This window comes from Mastomys coucha, unplaced genomic scaffold, assembly GCF_008632895.1.
Source record: "Mastomys coucha isolate ucsf_1 unplaced genomic scaffold, UCSF_Mcou_1 pScaffold14, whole genome shotgun sequence".
NCBI classification, from domain to species: domain Eukaryota; kingdom Metazoa; phylum Chordata; class Mammalia; order Rodentia; family Muridae; genus Mastomys; species Mastomys coucha.
The window spans coordinates 137,772,828-137,787,461 of NW_022196896.1; the positions used below are offsets into that span (position 1 = coordinate 137,772,828).

At 35.8% G+C, this 14,634-nt stretch overlaps 1 protein-coding gene across 2 annotated transcripts in view; it reads right to left on the reverse strand.

Moving 5' to 3' along the window:
- Positions 1-14,634, reverse strand: part of Adcyap1 (adenylate cyclase activating polypeptide 1) — a 117,542-nt gene that overhangs the window by 41,352 nt on the left and 61,556 nt on the right. Inside the window, exon 6 of one of the 2 annotated variants that reach the window (XM_031368743.1) lies at positions 514-542. The exons of the other annotated variant lie outside the window; for it this stretch is intronic. Coding sequence (XP_031224603.1) covers positions 539-542 — 4 coding nt within the window. The 3' untranslated portion in view covers positions 514-538. The remainder of the gene's footprint in view (positions 1-513; positions 543-14,634) is intronic. 2 annotated transcript variants of the gene reach the window in all.

The following is a 14,634-nucleotide window of genomic DNA, read 5'->3' on the forward strand; positions in this document are numbered from 1 at the left end:
TCTCCATTCCCGGTTTCCCCTCCAAAAAACAAACAAACAAACAAAAACAAATCCCTGTTGCCTCCCTCTGCAAGAATCTTTACATGAATGACACAAATTCACACTCACACAAACAAAAGTAAGATTCTTTTTTGAAAAATAATCTTGTCTCTGGGAGAAGAATTGGGTGTTGGGGATTTACCAGTGGGAGACAGAAGTGGAAAGAACAGGTATTGGAAATTAATGAGAGGTAATAGGCCACAAGGCAGAATGTGGATTAAAATAATGAGTTAATAAAGTTATATAAGCTAGTTGGGAAAGTATAAGATATAGTGCCTAAGCTTTCATATATATGTCTCTATTTCATTATTTGGAGCTGGAAAGTCAAAGACAGTCCAGCAATATTCACCCATCCTGTTCTTTGTACAATAGATTTCTAATGTCTTCTCTTGGTGTTTTATTATACACCTTTCTTTATATCAGTCTTGACCTGAAATCCTGAGCCTCTTCATATTAGAGATGCCTCTAACTCACCTTTGAGTCTCTGGCATGGGTACATTTACCTGTTAAACAAGTAAAGGAAGGATATCAGTTAACTGTTAGCTATCACTATTCTAAATAATTAATTATTTTGTACTTTTGAACAAACCTGTGTCCTTTTTACTTCTCCTCAGTAAAGGTCCTTTTGAAAATTCTAATTAGATCAGGCAGAACAAGGTAGCAACTATTGACTCTTAGCTAAAGTAGAAAGCCATGAAGAAAGATTTTCTATGGCAAAGCGAGTCCATAGAATAACCAGAATACAACAGTCTGTGCTGCTTGTCACTACAAATCCAACAAGCAGAGATAAGAACTGAAACTTTAAACTATGCTTTATTCTAAGAACCAGCAGGGTTCCTGCCTGTCTGTCTGGGCCAGCACTCTGAGCAGACCTTGAGCATAAACTACTCAGCTAGTCCCACAACAGCCAGAGGATGCTCCACTCCCAAGCCCTCTAACATGCCCAGGATCATGGCATCAGAGGTGAGAAGGACACATCTGTCCCAACACCTGGAGTTACAGGGACCAGCAGAACCCAGGCATGCAGGGATTCTACCACTCCAGTGGTATGGGTTCCTTCTGGTCTATCTGGGCTGGTACCCTGAGCAGACCTTGGGCTCAAACTCCACAGCCAATCCCACAACAGTGAGAGGAAGATCCATTCCCAGGCACTCTAACAGGCCCAGGATCACAGGATCCCAGAATCACAGGATCACAGAAACAGCTTGACTCTGCAGAATTCTGACACAACTGGGATCACAGGAAGGACAGACTCCAGTCAGATATAGCCAGGGCAGGTAGCACTAGAGGCGACCAGATGGTGAGAGGCAAAAATAAGAACATAAGCAACAGATACCAAGCTTATTTGGCATCATCAGAACCCAATTCTCACACCATAGTACCAGAAGAGCAAGATTCAGATCAAAAATCACTTCTCATGAAGATGATAGAAGACTTTAAGATGGACATAAATAACTCCCTCAAAGAAATACAGGAGAACACAGCCTGAAGCCCTTAAAGAGGAAACACAAAAATCCCTTAAAGAACTACAAGAAAACACAATCAAAAAGGTGAAGGAATTGAACAAAACCATCCAGGATCTAAAAATGCAAATAGAAAAATTAAAAAAATCACAAAGGGAGACAACCCTGGACTTAGAAAACCTAAGAAAGAGAACAGGAGTCATACATGCAAGCATCACAAACAGAATACAAGAGAGAAAAGAGAATGTCAGGTGCAGAAGATACAATGAAACACATTATCACAACAGTCAAAGAAAATGCAAAATTCAAAAAGCTCCTAACCCAAAACATCCAGGAAATTCAAGACATAATGAGAAGACCAAACTTAAGGATAACAGGTATAGGAGAGCAAAGATTCCCAACTTCAAGAGCCAGTAAATATCTTCAACAAAATTATAGAAGAAAACTTCCCTAACCTAAAGAAAGAGGTGCCCAGGAACATGCAAGAAGCCTACAGAATTCCAAATAAGACTGGATTGGAAAAGAAATTCCTTCTGTCACATAATAATCAAAACACCAAATGCACTAAACAAAGAAAGAATATTAAAGCAGTAAGGGAGAAAGGTCAAGTAACATATAAAGGCAGGCCTATCAGTATTACCCCAGACTTCTCACCAGAGACTATGAAAGCTAGAAGATCCTTGGCAGATGTCACACAGACCCTAAAGGAACACAAATGCCAGCCCAGGCTACAATGCCCAACAAAACTCTCAATTACCATAGAAAACAAGATATTCCATGACAAAACCAAATTTGCACAATATCTTTCCACAAATTCAGCCCTACAAAGGATAATAGATAGAAAACACCAACATAAGGAACAAAACTACACCCTAGAAGAAGCAAGAAAGTAATCTTTCAATAAACAAACACAAACCTAATTCCACCTCTAACAACAAAAATAACAGGAAGTAATAACTACTTTTTCTTAATATCTCTTACTATGAAAATTAATAATCAGTTGAAATTCAAAAATATGAAGAATTAGAAACTTGTTGGTTGTCATCCAGTGGTCTCTCTAATTTGGTAATTGGAGAAATAGGTCCAATATTGTATAATTCATATATATTTTCTGTTTGTTTGTATGTAACAGTGTCTTGCTGTGTACCACATAATGGTCTTGAAATAATGCTTCTCATATTTCAACCTCTCTAGTAGTAGGATTGTTTATTTGATATTTTCACACTATACTATGGTTTTCAGAACAGCTTAGATATTTCAAAATTATTTATACAACCAAAAGAAATGTAGACAATTAATTTGGGAGGTGGTTTGTAAGAGAACAACAACGAGTGAGACAGAATGCTTTGCTTGATATTTATAACTATTGTATCAATTTTGAAGAAGAGGACTTTATAAGTTACCCTTTCTCTGAGATGAATGCTTTTCAAAATCATCACAGCAACGAACCAGATTCTTACCCTCACCTAATATCTGTGCCACCCTCCAAGCATTGAAACAGTTGGTGAATGACTTCATGGATAGACCATCTTAATACACACACCATTTCTTAAATGACTGTAACCTGTTCCCTGTGGGCTGAGAATGAAAACAATCACTCAAGTCAAATAGCTTTGACCATTGCAGGAAATCTTTATCTAAAAATTGTTTCTAAAATTCATTCCTTGGTGCGGTAGAACTGTCAACTCTTAGCTTAGCTACAATGGAGGTGAAATCTTTTGGTGATGTGAGAGTCATTGAAGTACAGCTTTATTACAATGAATTCCAATATCTAAAAATTGTTCTTATTTTGGGTTTATACCACAGTAAGAGCCAAGATTTTAAACTCTACTAAAAACAAAACAAAAAAACAAACAAAAAGGCTTTATGTATTTATGCTCCTTTTTAAAAACAAAAGTAGTAGTGATATATTATTTTAAAATATACAGCTAATATGTTTGGAGTTATCTAAAATTTATACTGAGAAAAATGTATGTATTTTCAGTATTACTGTAGACAAGCATCTACATAAGACTGTTCAATTGATTGTTGTTTTATATCAAGCAACTTTTATAATACTCATTTTACTGTTACAATATTTTATAAATTTTAAAGAACAGGATAAAAAAAAATGAAAGGTATGGCAGGTATTGAAAGGGGATCTCTGGGAGGAGTTGGGGTACAAAGGGAAAGAAGAACATGATGTAATTCTATTTACTTAAAATATGTTTTTAAATGTTAACAAATTCAGATAAATTGAAATTATGTATCTTTTCTCATCATAATGCAATAAAACTTAAAGCAATAAAAAAAAAAAAAGAATCAGCAGTCTAAAAAGACAGAAAGTACAACCTGGAGATCTGTCTTCTACTTCATCTTTAGCTAGTAGATTACATAGGGAGTAGAAACAAAAGCAGTCAATCATTTCAAAATCTAGTCTTGCCTCTGTGGCTAAGTAGTCATCGTTGTCTCTGGGCCCCTCCCTGCTTCTCTCCTTATCTCCTCTTACATGTTTCCTGTATTATCATCTCTCTATGGATAGCAAGGTCTTTCACATACAAATCCACTGAGTCTTGCATTCCTCCTGATTCACCTTTTAGATGATATTTAGGTTGAACTACTTAAAATGTATACTTACAGATTCCTTTCTAGAATATTAAGTACTAATATCTCTTGAAAGGTGCCCCTATCTGTCCCTCCTGTCACTGATTATGAGAACCAGTAGTAATAGGCAGAAAATCAGTGAAAGTCAGATTTGCTGAGTCATTAGGAAGGTAAAGTTTCTAAAATAAATAGTACCCTCGGGCTAACAGTTTCATCATCTAGAAAGCTTGTTAAAATTTTATTGGTTTAGCCCCACCTTCAGAATTTCTCTGATAAGTAGATACTGAATAGAATCCAGCATGCATGTTTCAAGTTTTAGAGGAAATCTAATGCTTGTCCATAGACCACACTTGTACCATACTATTAATATTCAATCTTGACTATTAATTTTCTCTTCCTGCCTCATAATCACCTGTTTGCATTTTTGTCTTTCTTTCAGAAAAATATGGGCTCCTGGAGGATAATCTTTCTCCTCCTGGTAGCCTTAGTCCCTACCTACCTCAGATATTAAATTAATGTTTTGAGAATGGATGATGAACAAGCTAGTTTTCATCTCATTACTGCTTCCTTATAGGCAATGATTTTCTTACTCCTCAAAGTTATTTCTGCATTCCTATATATAATTGCTAAAGGCCTTTACCTTAATGCTAAAGGCAAAACTGAACTTAATAAAATCTCAAGCCATGGACCATAAAACAACCAAAATAAGCTCCAATTGAATGGAACCCAAAAATAGAACCTAAAACAGACTGCTATTTAAAGTTAGCTAATTAAATATGGAAAATACGAGTTTTATAGTTGTTTTGAAAGTTTATTTTGCTAAAGTGAATGACTAAAAAAAGATCAAAAAACAAAAAACAATGTGAAAGAACAAAACGACTTAACAGTAAAAACTTGAGCCCCAGAAGAAGCTAGCATCCCTTGTATTCTAAACTTAGCTCAGCCACTGGGCACCATGTGAATGAGTCACTGCTGCTCCTTGACTTAAATCATCCCTCTTATAAAACTTGTTAAAGAAAGACGTCACTGCAAATTAGATGTTGCAGCTAAGTTTAGCCATCCTCGAGACATAAATATTGTAACTTATGTGACTTCCGCCATTTTGTTTCATGACTTAGATTTCAGCATGTGACTAAGTATTTGTTTATGTCTATACTAAAGATATACCTTCTACATAAAGATAAACTTCAGATATATATAGATACAAATGTCTACAGAAAGTAACTTACACAGAATCATCTTTGAGCTATTTAAAGAAGCAGCACTATTTTACAAATAAATGTTCAGATTCTGACTTGCCCTTAGCCTAATCTATATGAATTGGCTATCCACAGAGAGGGATGGTGTGTGTCTGTGTTTTTGTCTGTGTCTGTGTCTGTCAGTGTCAGTGTGTCTGTGTCTGTGTGTCTATGTGTCTGTGTCTATGCTTATCTGTGTTTGTGTGTCTGTCTGTGTCAGTGTCTATGCCTATCTGTGTCTGTCTCTGTATGTATCTTTGTCTCTGTAGGAAGACAGGAAGACCTACTTTGCTTCAGTCCCTGGATTCTCCCTAGACATTGCCCTTCACAGTCAGACATGCATGTAAACACTGTCCAATGGGACCTGGGGAGTAATAAGGTCTAACCACCAGAAATACTCCATGGCTTCCATCTGAACCTTAGCCTACAGTCATCACCAGCACTACCTTTTCTTTTAAAGTCTTATTAATGAGCTCATGTGTTTTAGCTAGATCAGGCCAATTATCCAACAAAAAAAAATGCCCATTTAAAATCTAAGTGACTGGAAAGGTTAGTTAATCTGATAGCCCACTGCTGTCCACTTCACTTCTTTATGAGTACTATTCTGAAGGAATAAGACAAGGGACTTATCACATACAGAGAGACTTTTAAAAGAAAACTGAATTATACATAGGATAATATAGTTAAAAATCTGAATATCCCAGTAGCCACACAAAGGTTCTGAGTACCAGGGAATAAGTAACAGGAAAGAAACCAGACAAGTGAGTATGAGGTTAGCTATCTAGTGACCAAAACTAACTAACCACTTACCACATAGGAATTTACAGTTTGCAGAAAATATTACCATTCTATTAGAACTCCAAGAAACCCCAGGGAATTAAGTATTACAATTTAAATTCTAAATTTATAGAGGAAGAATGTGTTGTTTTTGCAAAATTGAGTGGCCCTGGGTCACTCAGCTGATAAAAGGAAGAACCAGACTAAAACCCAAAATCTTAAAATCCAGTAAAATATATTTCTTAATACACATTTCTGTCTACATTTATTAAGCCAAGAAGTGGTTATATTAAATGGTCTTAAAGCCCCTTCATACTCAGTGACTCTTTCAGAACTGGTTATATAATATAGATCTTCTTTTATTCATAGAAGGATGTAAGCTACACATTCTCCTCACAGTGGTTCTTGGGCCTGGGCCTAAGTTATTGTCCTTGTTAATTTTATGTTAACTGAAAGAGGATGCACTTAGCCTCTGAGCAGGCCCATACTATCCCTCTTCAATGTGTCATGAAGTTTGTCCACACATAATGAAAAGGAGGCTTTTCATTCCCCTAAAGATGTCCATTCCTATGCCTAATAAAGTGTCTTCTTTTTTTTTAAGTGTCCTTTTGTGCCTAATTTGATTTTTTTCTCTAGCTTTCACAGGGATGCTCAAAAATGGATCATCTGCACCACTTAAATAATTATTTAATATTTCAAATCCCAGTAAAACCCTCAAGTTTTCCCACACTAAAGCATCACCAGCTCTTTTGACATAGCCAAACCTTGTTTCTGTGCTTTTCATCAATTCCATTACTCATTAGTGGTCCCTTTCCAGTTATATTACATTCATGTGAAGATGTGAAGACTGGCACCATACCTTGCAAATACTACTTTGAGGAGCAGAAAAATAAAATACTGGTTTCCTGGCTCCTGGAAGATCACACAACAAAAGCCAGGGTCATGTTCATACCAAAATATTACTAATATATAACAGAACCATGTAACTGATATCCAACATATGCTCCATTTGCCTCCTACCTCCCCAGTATGTCTCTGGTGGTTTATGTTGACTACTCCCATAACCCTATCCTGACCTCCTCTGAACAGTACCATTGGAGAAGAAGGATCCATGGGAGTTCATGAGTTTAAAATATGGTGAGAACAGCCACTTCTCATTATCACAGATGACTAAAGAGTCATAGAAACTTAAAAGAAACATCAAGCCATACACAAGAAGAAAGGAACTAACAATATATTTACATATTGATGAGGCAGCTAAGGGAACAAAAAACAAAAGACATTTGCAGACAATTTATATACTGGGTCTGTTCTTATAAAGGAAAGTATTATCCTCATTTTATCAGCTTATAGATTGGATAAGCAAAAATACCCAAACTATTAAAGGCAAAAATACCTGGATCTTGGTGGAAAACTGACCATGGGGTGGGAGCCAAGACAGGATTTAATTTGAGTAGTGGCACCCAGCTTTTTATGGTTGGTAATGCAAATGGACAGCTGTTCTTGTCAAGATAGCTTCTTGTTGAGAAGAAATGGAGAAATATATTGAAGTGTAATGTTGGACACATAAAGACTTGGAAAGAATCAGAAACCCCAGTTATCAAAACAAAGGGAGAGAGGAATTGCCAATAAGACCCAATGCTGGGGCAGACAGAAAGTCAGAGACAGAGACAGAGAGAGATAAAAGGGAGAAATTGGCACAAGAACAGATGCAAGTGGGGGAAAAGCAAACTTGAATCAGTTGATCAGGTAACTGCAGAGTGTGTGTCATTGGGGAAGTACTTGGTGTTACTCAACATGAAAGCCTAGTGCTATATAAGGACCCATCTTGGGAAAGCTAAGGTCAAGCTTGCTACTTTCCATTTTCCTTGAAACTCATAGAAAATATTGCCATGCTCTCTTGCATCTACTTTGTTACTCAGTGAGACCTAGAAGGAATACCCCTGAAGCAAGCTCATTGAAAAAATATATGCGGTGGGATGGGGATAAGAGACTTAGAAGAGAGTTGAAGTTGTTTTCCTTTAAGACTCAGAAGGCCAGGCAGATAGTTAAAGAGGGTCTGGAGTCTGAGAAGGTACATTTAGGATTAAACCTCAAAAAAAAAATCCTAAATAGTTAAAAAACAAAACAAAACAAAAAAACAGGGAACTCTTGCATCCCCTCTACCTAGTACAATTTGTTGCTCTATGAGGGCTTCACAGGAATACCTGAGATCCAAAACCACAGTAGAACTCAGCATTGGCTCAGTTTTAGAGTTCCATGAGAAATTCTGTCCAGGGTAAAGTCTGGTCAAGGGAAATATTATTTCTGAAAGGGTGTATTGTTATTGGTTACTAAAGCAACATACTCATTGGAGCATCATCCACATCAGCCAAGACACAGACACACTCATTCATTGGTACACCCATCAACAGATGGATGAATTAAAAGCACACAGTCAGCTGTGGGGGGTGGTGTACACCTTTAATCCCAGCTTGATAGAGCAGAAGCAGGTGGGTAGGTCTCTGTTAGTTCTAGGTCAGCCTAGTCTACAGAGCAATGTCCAGTACAGGAAAAGTCTGTCTCTAAAAATAACAACATGGATGAACCTTGAAAACACTATGCTTAGTGAAAGAAGTCAACTGCAGAAAGACAAACATGATTTCATTTATACAAGGTATCCAAAGTAGTCATACTCATCAAGGCAGGATGTAAAATTATGGTTGCTAGGAAAATGTTCAAAGGGTATAAACTTTTAGTTATGAAAATCTTCCTAGAAATCTGCTGTATCGTATGTGCTCTTACTAGATAATCTCTGTACAATAGAGCAAAAAATACAATGCAAAAAAGTCAGAAAGTTAGACACAGACAGATTTTTTTAAAAAAGGTTTTATAATCCTATATACTGCCAAGTAATTAAGCTAGGTGTTTAGGACATTGTAGATGGAAATAAAAAAGATTTGGAAATCCTTTGGGTTTGGTTTCTGTACCTGAAAGAACTTACCCCTAAGCAGGCATATTAGCATTGCTATGCTGCCTCCAGGGAACAGCAAAAACATGCTTATCAAAGTTCTCCTACTTTAATGTCTTCTGAAATATCTTGCTAAAAATTGATCATACACTAATCACACTAATAAAACTCTCTAGAACATGCAGGTTACCAATGCTCATTTTATCAAGCCTCCCTCTCAGGTCTCTGAAAGCTTTCTTTAGGGTCACCAAATTAATAAGTTAGTTTCACTTCTTAAATATACTTTTCAACTTAACTTTTAGAATTAGAAAGAAATGTTATGGATAATTCTGCAAGTTTTTAGGTTAAGTTATTCATTCAAAAAAATATTTCTTATCTTTGTCCCCAGAAGGATACCAGACGGCTTCTTGAAAGGCAGCAAAATGCAACAAACCACCCATATACACTGCAAGAGACTGTCTAGTTAGGAACAAGCCATCAGCTTACAAAATAGTTTTTAAAAAGTAGAGCAGACAGGGTGCACTGAGGATCAGAAGTGCCAAATCAAAAAGAAAGGACACAGCCAGGTAGTGGTGGCGCATGCCGCATGCCTTTAATCACAGCACGTGGGAGGCAGAGGCAGGCAGATTTCTGAGTTCAAGGCCAGCCTGGTCTATAGAGTGAGTTCCAGGACAGCCAGTGCTATACAGAGAAACCCTGTCTCAAAAAAAAAAAAAAAGAAAGAAAGAAAGAAAGAAAGAAAGAAAGAAAGAAAGAAAGAAAGAAAGAAAGAAAGAAAGAGAAGGAAAGAAAAAAGAAAAAGAAAGAAAGAGAAAAGAAAAAGAAAAAAAAGAAATGACACAAAGAAAATAGTGCAGGAGTAAACAGTCTCAAATGAAGATGAAGATAAGTCTGGGAGGCTGATGGGAACTTGCTAGAAAAGGAGAATTTGGGGTCTGATTAGGTACCACATGCTTACTTGGATGTGGAGGCAGGGGATTTTGTGTCTAAGGCCAACAAGAGAGGTAGGAGCCAATGAAGGATGAACAGAGAAAAGAAGGTGCTTTGGTTATGGTTTCCAGTGCTGTGAAGGTACCCCATGACCAAATGACAACATTTAATTGGGGCTGGCTTACAGCTTCAGAGGTTCAGCGCACTAACAACATGGTAGGAAGCATGGCAGCATCCAGACAGATATGGTGCTGGAGAAGGAGCTGATAGTTCTTCACTGTAATCTGAAGACCACTAAGAGAAGACTGCTATCCTCAGGATAGGAAGATCTCTTTAATCACTCTCACGGTGACACATTTCCTTCAACAAGACCATGCCTACTCTAACAAGGTCACACCTTCTAGTAGTGCCACTCCCTGGGCCAAGCATATTTAAACCACCATTGGGGGGAACTTGGGTCCTTTGGCCTTACAGATTATTGGTATTGAACAGATAGGGGAGATATTCCAATCAAAGAGAGATTGCTGGAATGAAGAAAAACACATTCTCATTCCAAAGACTGTCAAACTATTCTACTAAAAAAAGGCTGTCACCTTGGGTCATATAACTAAATGTATCACGAAAAGATCTGACAACAGTGAAAAGTTTTTTTAAAAATGGTAATGCAAACTCATATACATAATGAATCAGAAGTGTTTCACATGACTTCATGGACAAACTTTGTTCTGAACACATAACATTTATACTTTGCACTGCATGTACTATCAAACCACACAAAGCAAATAAATACTATCTGAAAGACCAGATCTCAGACTCAAGACCATTTTATGTTATGAACTCAGTGTTGTTACTATACATAAAAAGTTTTATGTTTTTTATAAGCATAATAGTTTAATTATGGAAACAAAGAATTTTAATATTTCCTACTCATGTCTCAATAGGTACCAAATTAGTCTTTGGGCTGTATTGAGTTTTATGTTAAAACTTACTGGTGAAGTTGTTGAACTGAGTTTCCTTTTGAAAACCAGTAGAGGTTGGAGAGATGGCTCAGTGGTTAAGAGCATTGGCTGCCCTTCCAGAGGAGCCAAGTTCAATTCCCAGCACCCTCATAGCAGCTGACAACTGTCTGTAACTCCAGTTCCAGAGAATCTGACACCTTCACCCCAATGCACATAAAATAAAATTAAACAAATTATACTTAAAAATCAGTAAATAAATTTTGGTTCAGTAACTTTCAGAAATATCTGAAATGAGCTTAAGCATACTTCTGACATTTTATAATATGTATTTATGCAAACATTTTAGTATTGATGACTATAAATTGTCAACTCTGTTAAAGGTTGAAGATATTCTGCAGTATCGAATATTCAGTCAAGATTCAATTCTTTATGTAAAAAGAAGTCCACCCAGCTCATTAGTATGCAAAATTTTCTTTCATCTATTATAAATAGTAAAAACATATATATAACAAACAATTGTTCTAAAATAAATATATAATTTGTTATAGCAAGTGTTTGATGTATATATACCTATTTTTATAGCTATATGTTGTCATTATGAAAAGAAAAGTCTCATGTGAAAAGGGGTTGCAAAGGAAAGTGTAAAAGAGAAGTAACTCAAAGAACCTTGAACTCTGTGTCAGTGGTAGCCATTCAGTAACAGCTTATTAGAAGACAAAGCAAAGCTAAAACTGATCAAGGAAGCAGGAGCAGCTGCCAGGGGAATGGATACTCTTCTTTGGGTAGAAGAGTAGAAGAGAGGACTACTAGCTTGGTCCTGGTTTCTGATGCTGTACAGGTGTGAAGAGTGAATTAAGGCCACAGTGAAGCTTCCAGGTGAAGTATTTTGTGAATAGTTCAGAAGGTTAAAATCCTTAAAACCAAACTGAGATTTAATACAATTGAAAATTGGTTTCTTGGTCCCCATAATTAGTGCCAGCTAGCTACGCAAGCTCTCTAGTATAGCACTGATCTTCTAATCACATGATTGAATGTTCTGGGATTCTATTTAGAAAATCACTTTCCTTCTGGAACTACCTGTAACTGGGGGGTCGGGAGTGAGGACAACCAGAATACTCATGTAATAATGCTAACTAGTAGTTGTAATGACTTAAAGGAAATAGTATACTTGTCCAAGAACCAAAGGTCGATTCTGAGTGGGGTATGTGGCTTTTTTATTAATTACTGTATTCAAGGAGCATAACCTGATGCTCATTTAGTATGAAAAATAACTAATTTTAATATATGTATCTATGTATGTTATCAAATTCTAAATCTAAAGTGGTCTCAAATTTAGTGCACATCAATGTAGCATTTTTATTTAAAATGTAGGCTCACTGTTTCTGATGTAACCCTAGACTTTTCATCACTAACGAGACCTCCCAAATGATATTGTTACAGAAAAGCACAATTAGATGTTAGCCAAACTCTTTGACCAGCATGCCTGCCCATTTCAGGTGTTTAATGTGTGTTCTATTGAATCTCATTTTTCCCAGTAAGCAATAAACAATAATGCATATATTTTAGACCCTTGAAAACTCAATTCTCTCAAGTCTTCCTAATAAGGACTGTAACTTAATCTACCCCATATTAAGAAATACACTAACCGAAATTACATATCAGAACTTCACTTGATGTCAGCCAAGTCTAGGGTTTATCTTTATTTCTTTGACAAGTCATTGCATTAGTCCTCAACCAAATAAATTTTCTTTTTTCATTTTTTTCATTCACTACACTATGACATAGCAGGAGGAAAATAACAAATGAAGGGGAAAGAAATCCTCTTACCTGATAAAATCTGATATAAAAATAACTATACTATACTCTTTTCCTATTTTCTATGTGTACCTACTTTCTAGATCTGGTCTCCTCATATATAATTCTAAATGTTAGCTATGCTCTACAAATAATTTTTGAAGTTTTACTAGTCTTTAAATACTATTGTGACATTTGTTGACTTTGAACTCAACTTGTAATGTGCTATTTTCCTCCCAGCCCCAACATCTCAGAATAATGACTCAGACGAAATATTTATTTACAAATACCTATAATAACTTAACCCATTCATACTAATCTACATTCTACCATGTGGCTGGTTATGATTGTTAGTGATTCTCAAAGCATTTTTAACCTAGAAATGGACAAGAACAACAAAAAGTGTACCGGGAAATATATGGAGTTTTTATTTTCAAATCTTACTAATTTAAACTAATAATGTATATTATCCACAAATAACCTTATGTGTCTCTTTTAGGCTTCAAAGTACATTTTATTTTAAAACTCTTGTTAACTCTTTGACTAATCATGTACTTGATCTTTCTACTGAAAACATTTTAGTGATCAATAATTTTGTATGTCTCTAAATACATCCTACAATTCCCAAATTGATTATTTAAATCATTTTTATACAAAATTTTGTCAAGACCTAGTTAATACACAGGTACTTTTTCAAAACTTAAATAGTTACTTTGTAAGTATACCTAACATTGTAATATGATCTACCACCATTGCCAGGTAACTTTCTAAATACTAAGCCATGTATGTACACACCAGCAGACGGATACTAATCTAACCATGTAGCTTACAAATGTTCTGACATCCTTGTCTATTTATGGGCATAGTGTCTTCTTAGTCCTCTCCATTTGAGCAGTTATTTTAAAGTTTTAATTGAGTCCAGTACCCCATCATGCAGATGTTAGAGTACAGTTATGAGGTGCATGAATAATTAGGTTGATATATATTCCAGACATGAAAAAAATCATATGGCTGCTAATGAAAATATAATACTTTAAAAGATTTTAAAATGATTATTTCCTGAATGTTTTTTCTCCAAACATTAGACCAAGGTGGATTGTTTACAAAAATTTATTCATACAAATTTTACACACTTTATATAACAGTTATCAAAGTCCTAATTATAGATATTATGTGTGTAATAATGCTTGGTTAATATGCTTGTATAATCAGTTGCACACAAAATAAGAGCTTCAAGACTAACATCTACCTATATCATCACTATATCATAAATCTGCTCCAGTTTAGTAAGGCTCTTGGCATTTCTAAAAAGTATACAAAAGATTAAATTGAGTGATCACTGTAAAATGCTTGCCACTAGCCACGTGAACACTAAGTTAGACTTCATAAATAAAAGGTTCACTAGAGCTCAGTTTCACCACTAACAGCTGACACAAACAATTATCCAAGAAACAAATAATTAAGACTAAAACGCAAGCCGATGTGTTGCAGCATTGTAGGGCCACTAAATAGCCATCTGTGATTCGTGGCGATTTAAAAGGCAAAGAAAGGCACTAAAGCTGCAAACTGCATCCCAGGTCACATTGCCTGAGGAGACTGCAGGGTTAAAGATTGACCCTGTAGTTGGACACAAGCTGAAATCGAATGCCTGCTTGCTTTCTCTGTTTGCAATGTGATCTGGGGCAGCATCCATCCACCTGGGAATGCAAATACAGTTGTTTTCTTAGATGCCTCACTTCATACTAATCAAATCTGTACAGGAAAAAAGGAAAAATCCTTTAAACTTTACAAACTAATGGGTTTTTTTTTTCTTTTTTGTTGTTGTTGTTATTGTTGTTTTGTTTGGGTTTTTTCTTTTCTTTTTTTTCTTTTTCTATTTTTTTCTTTTTTTTTTTTTTTTT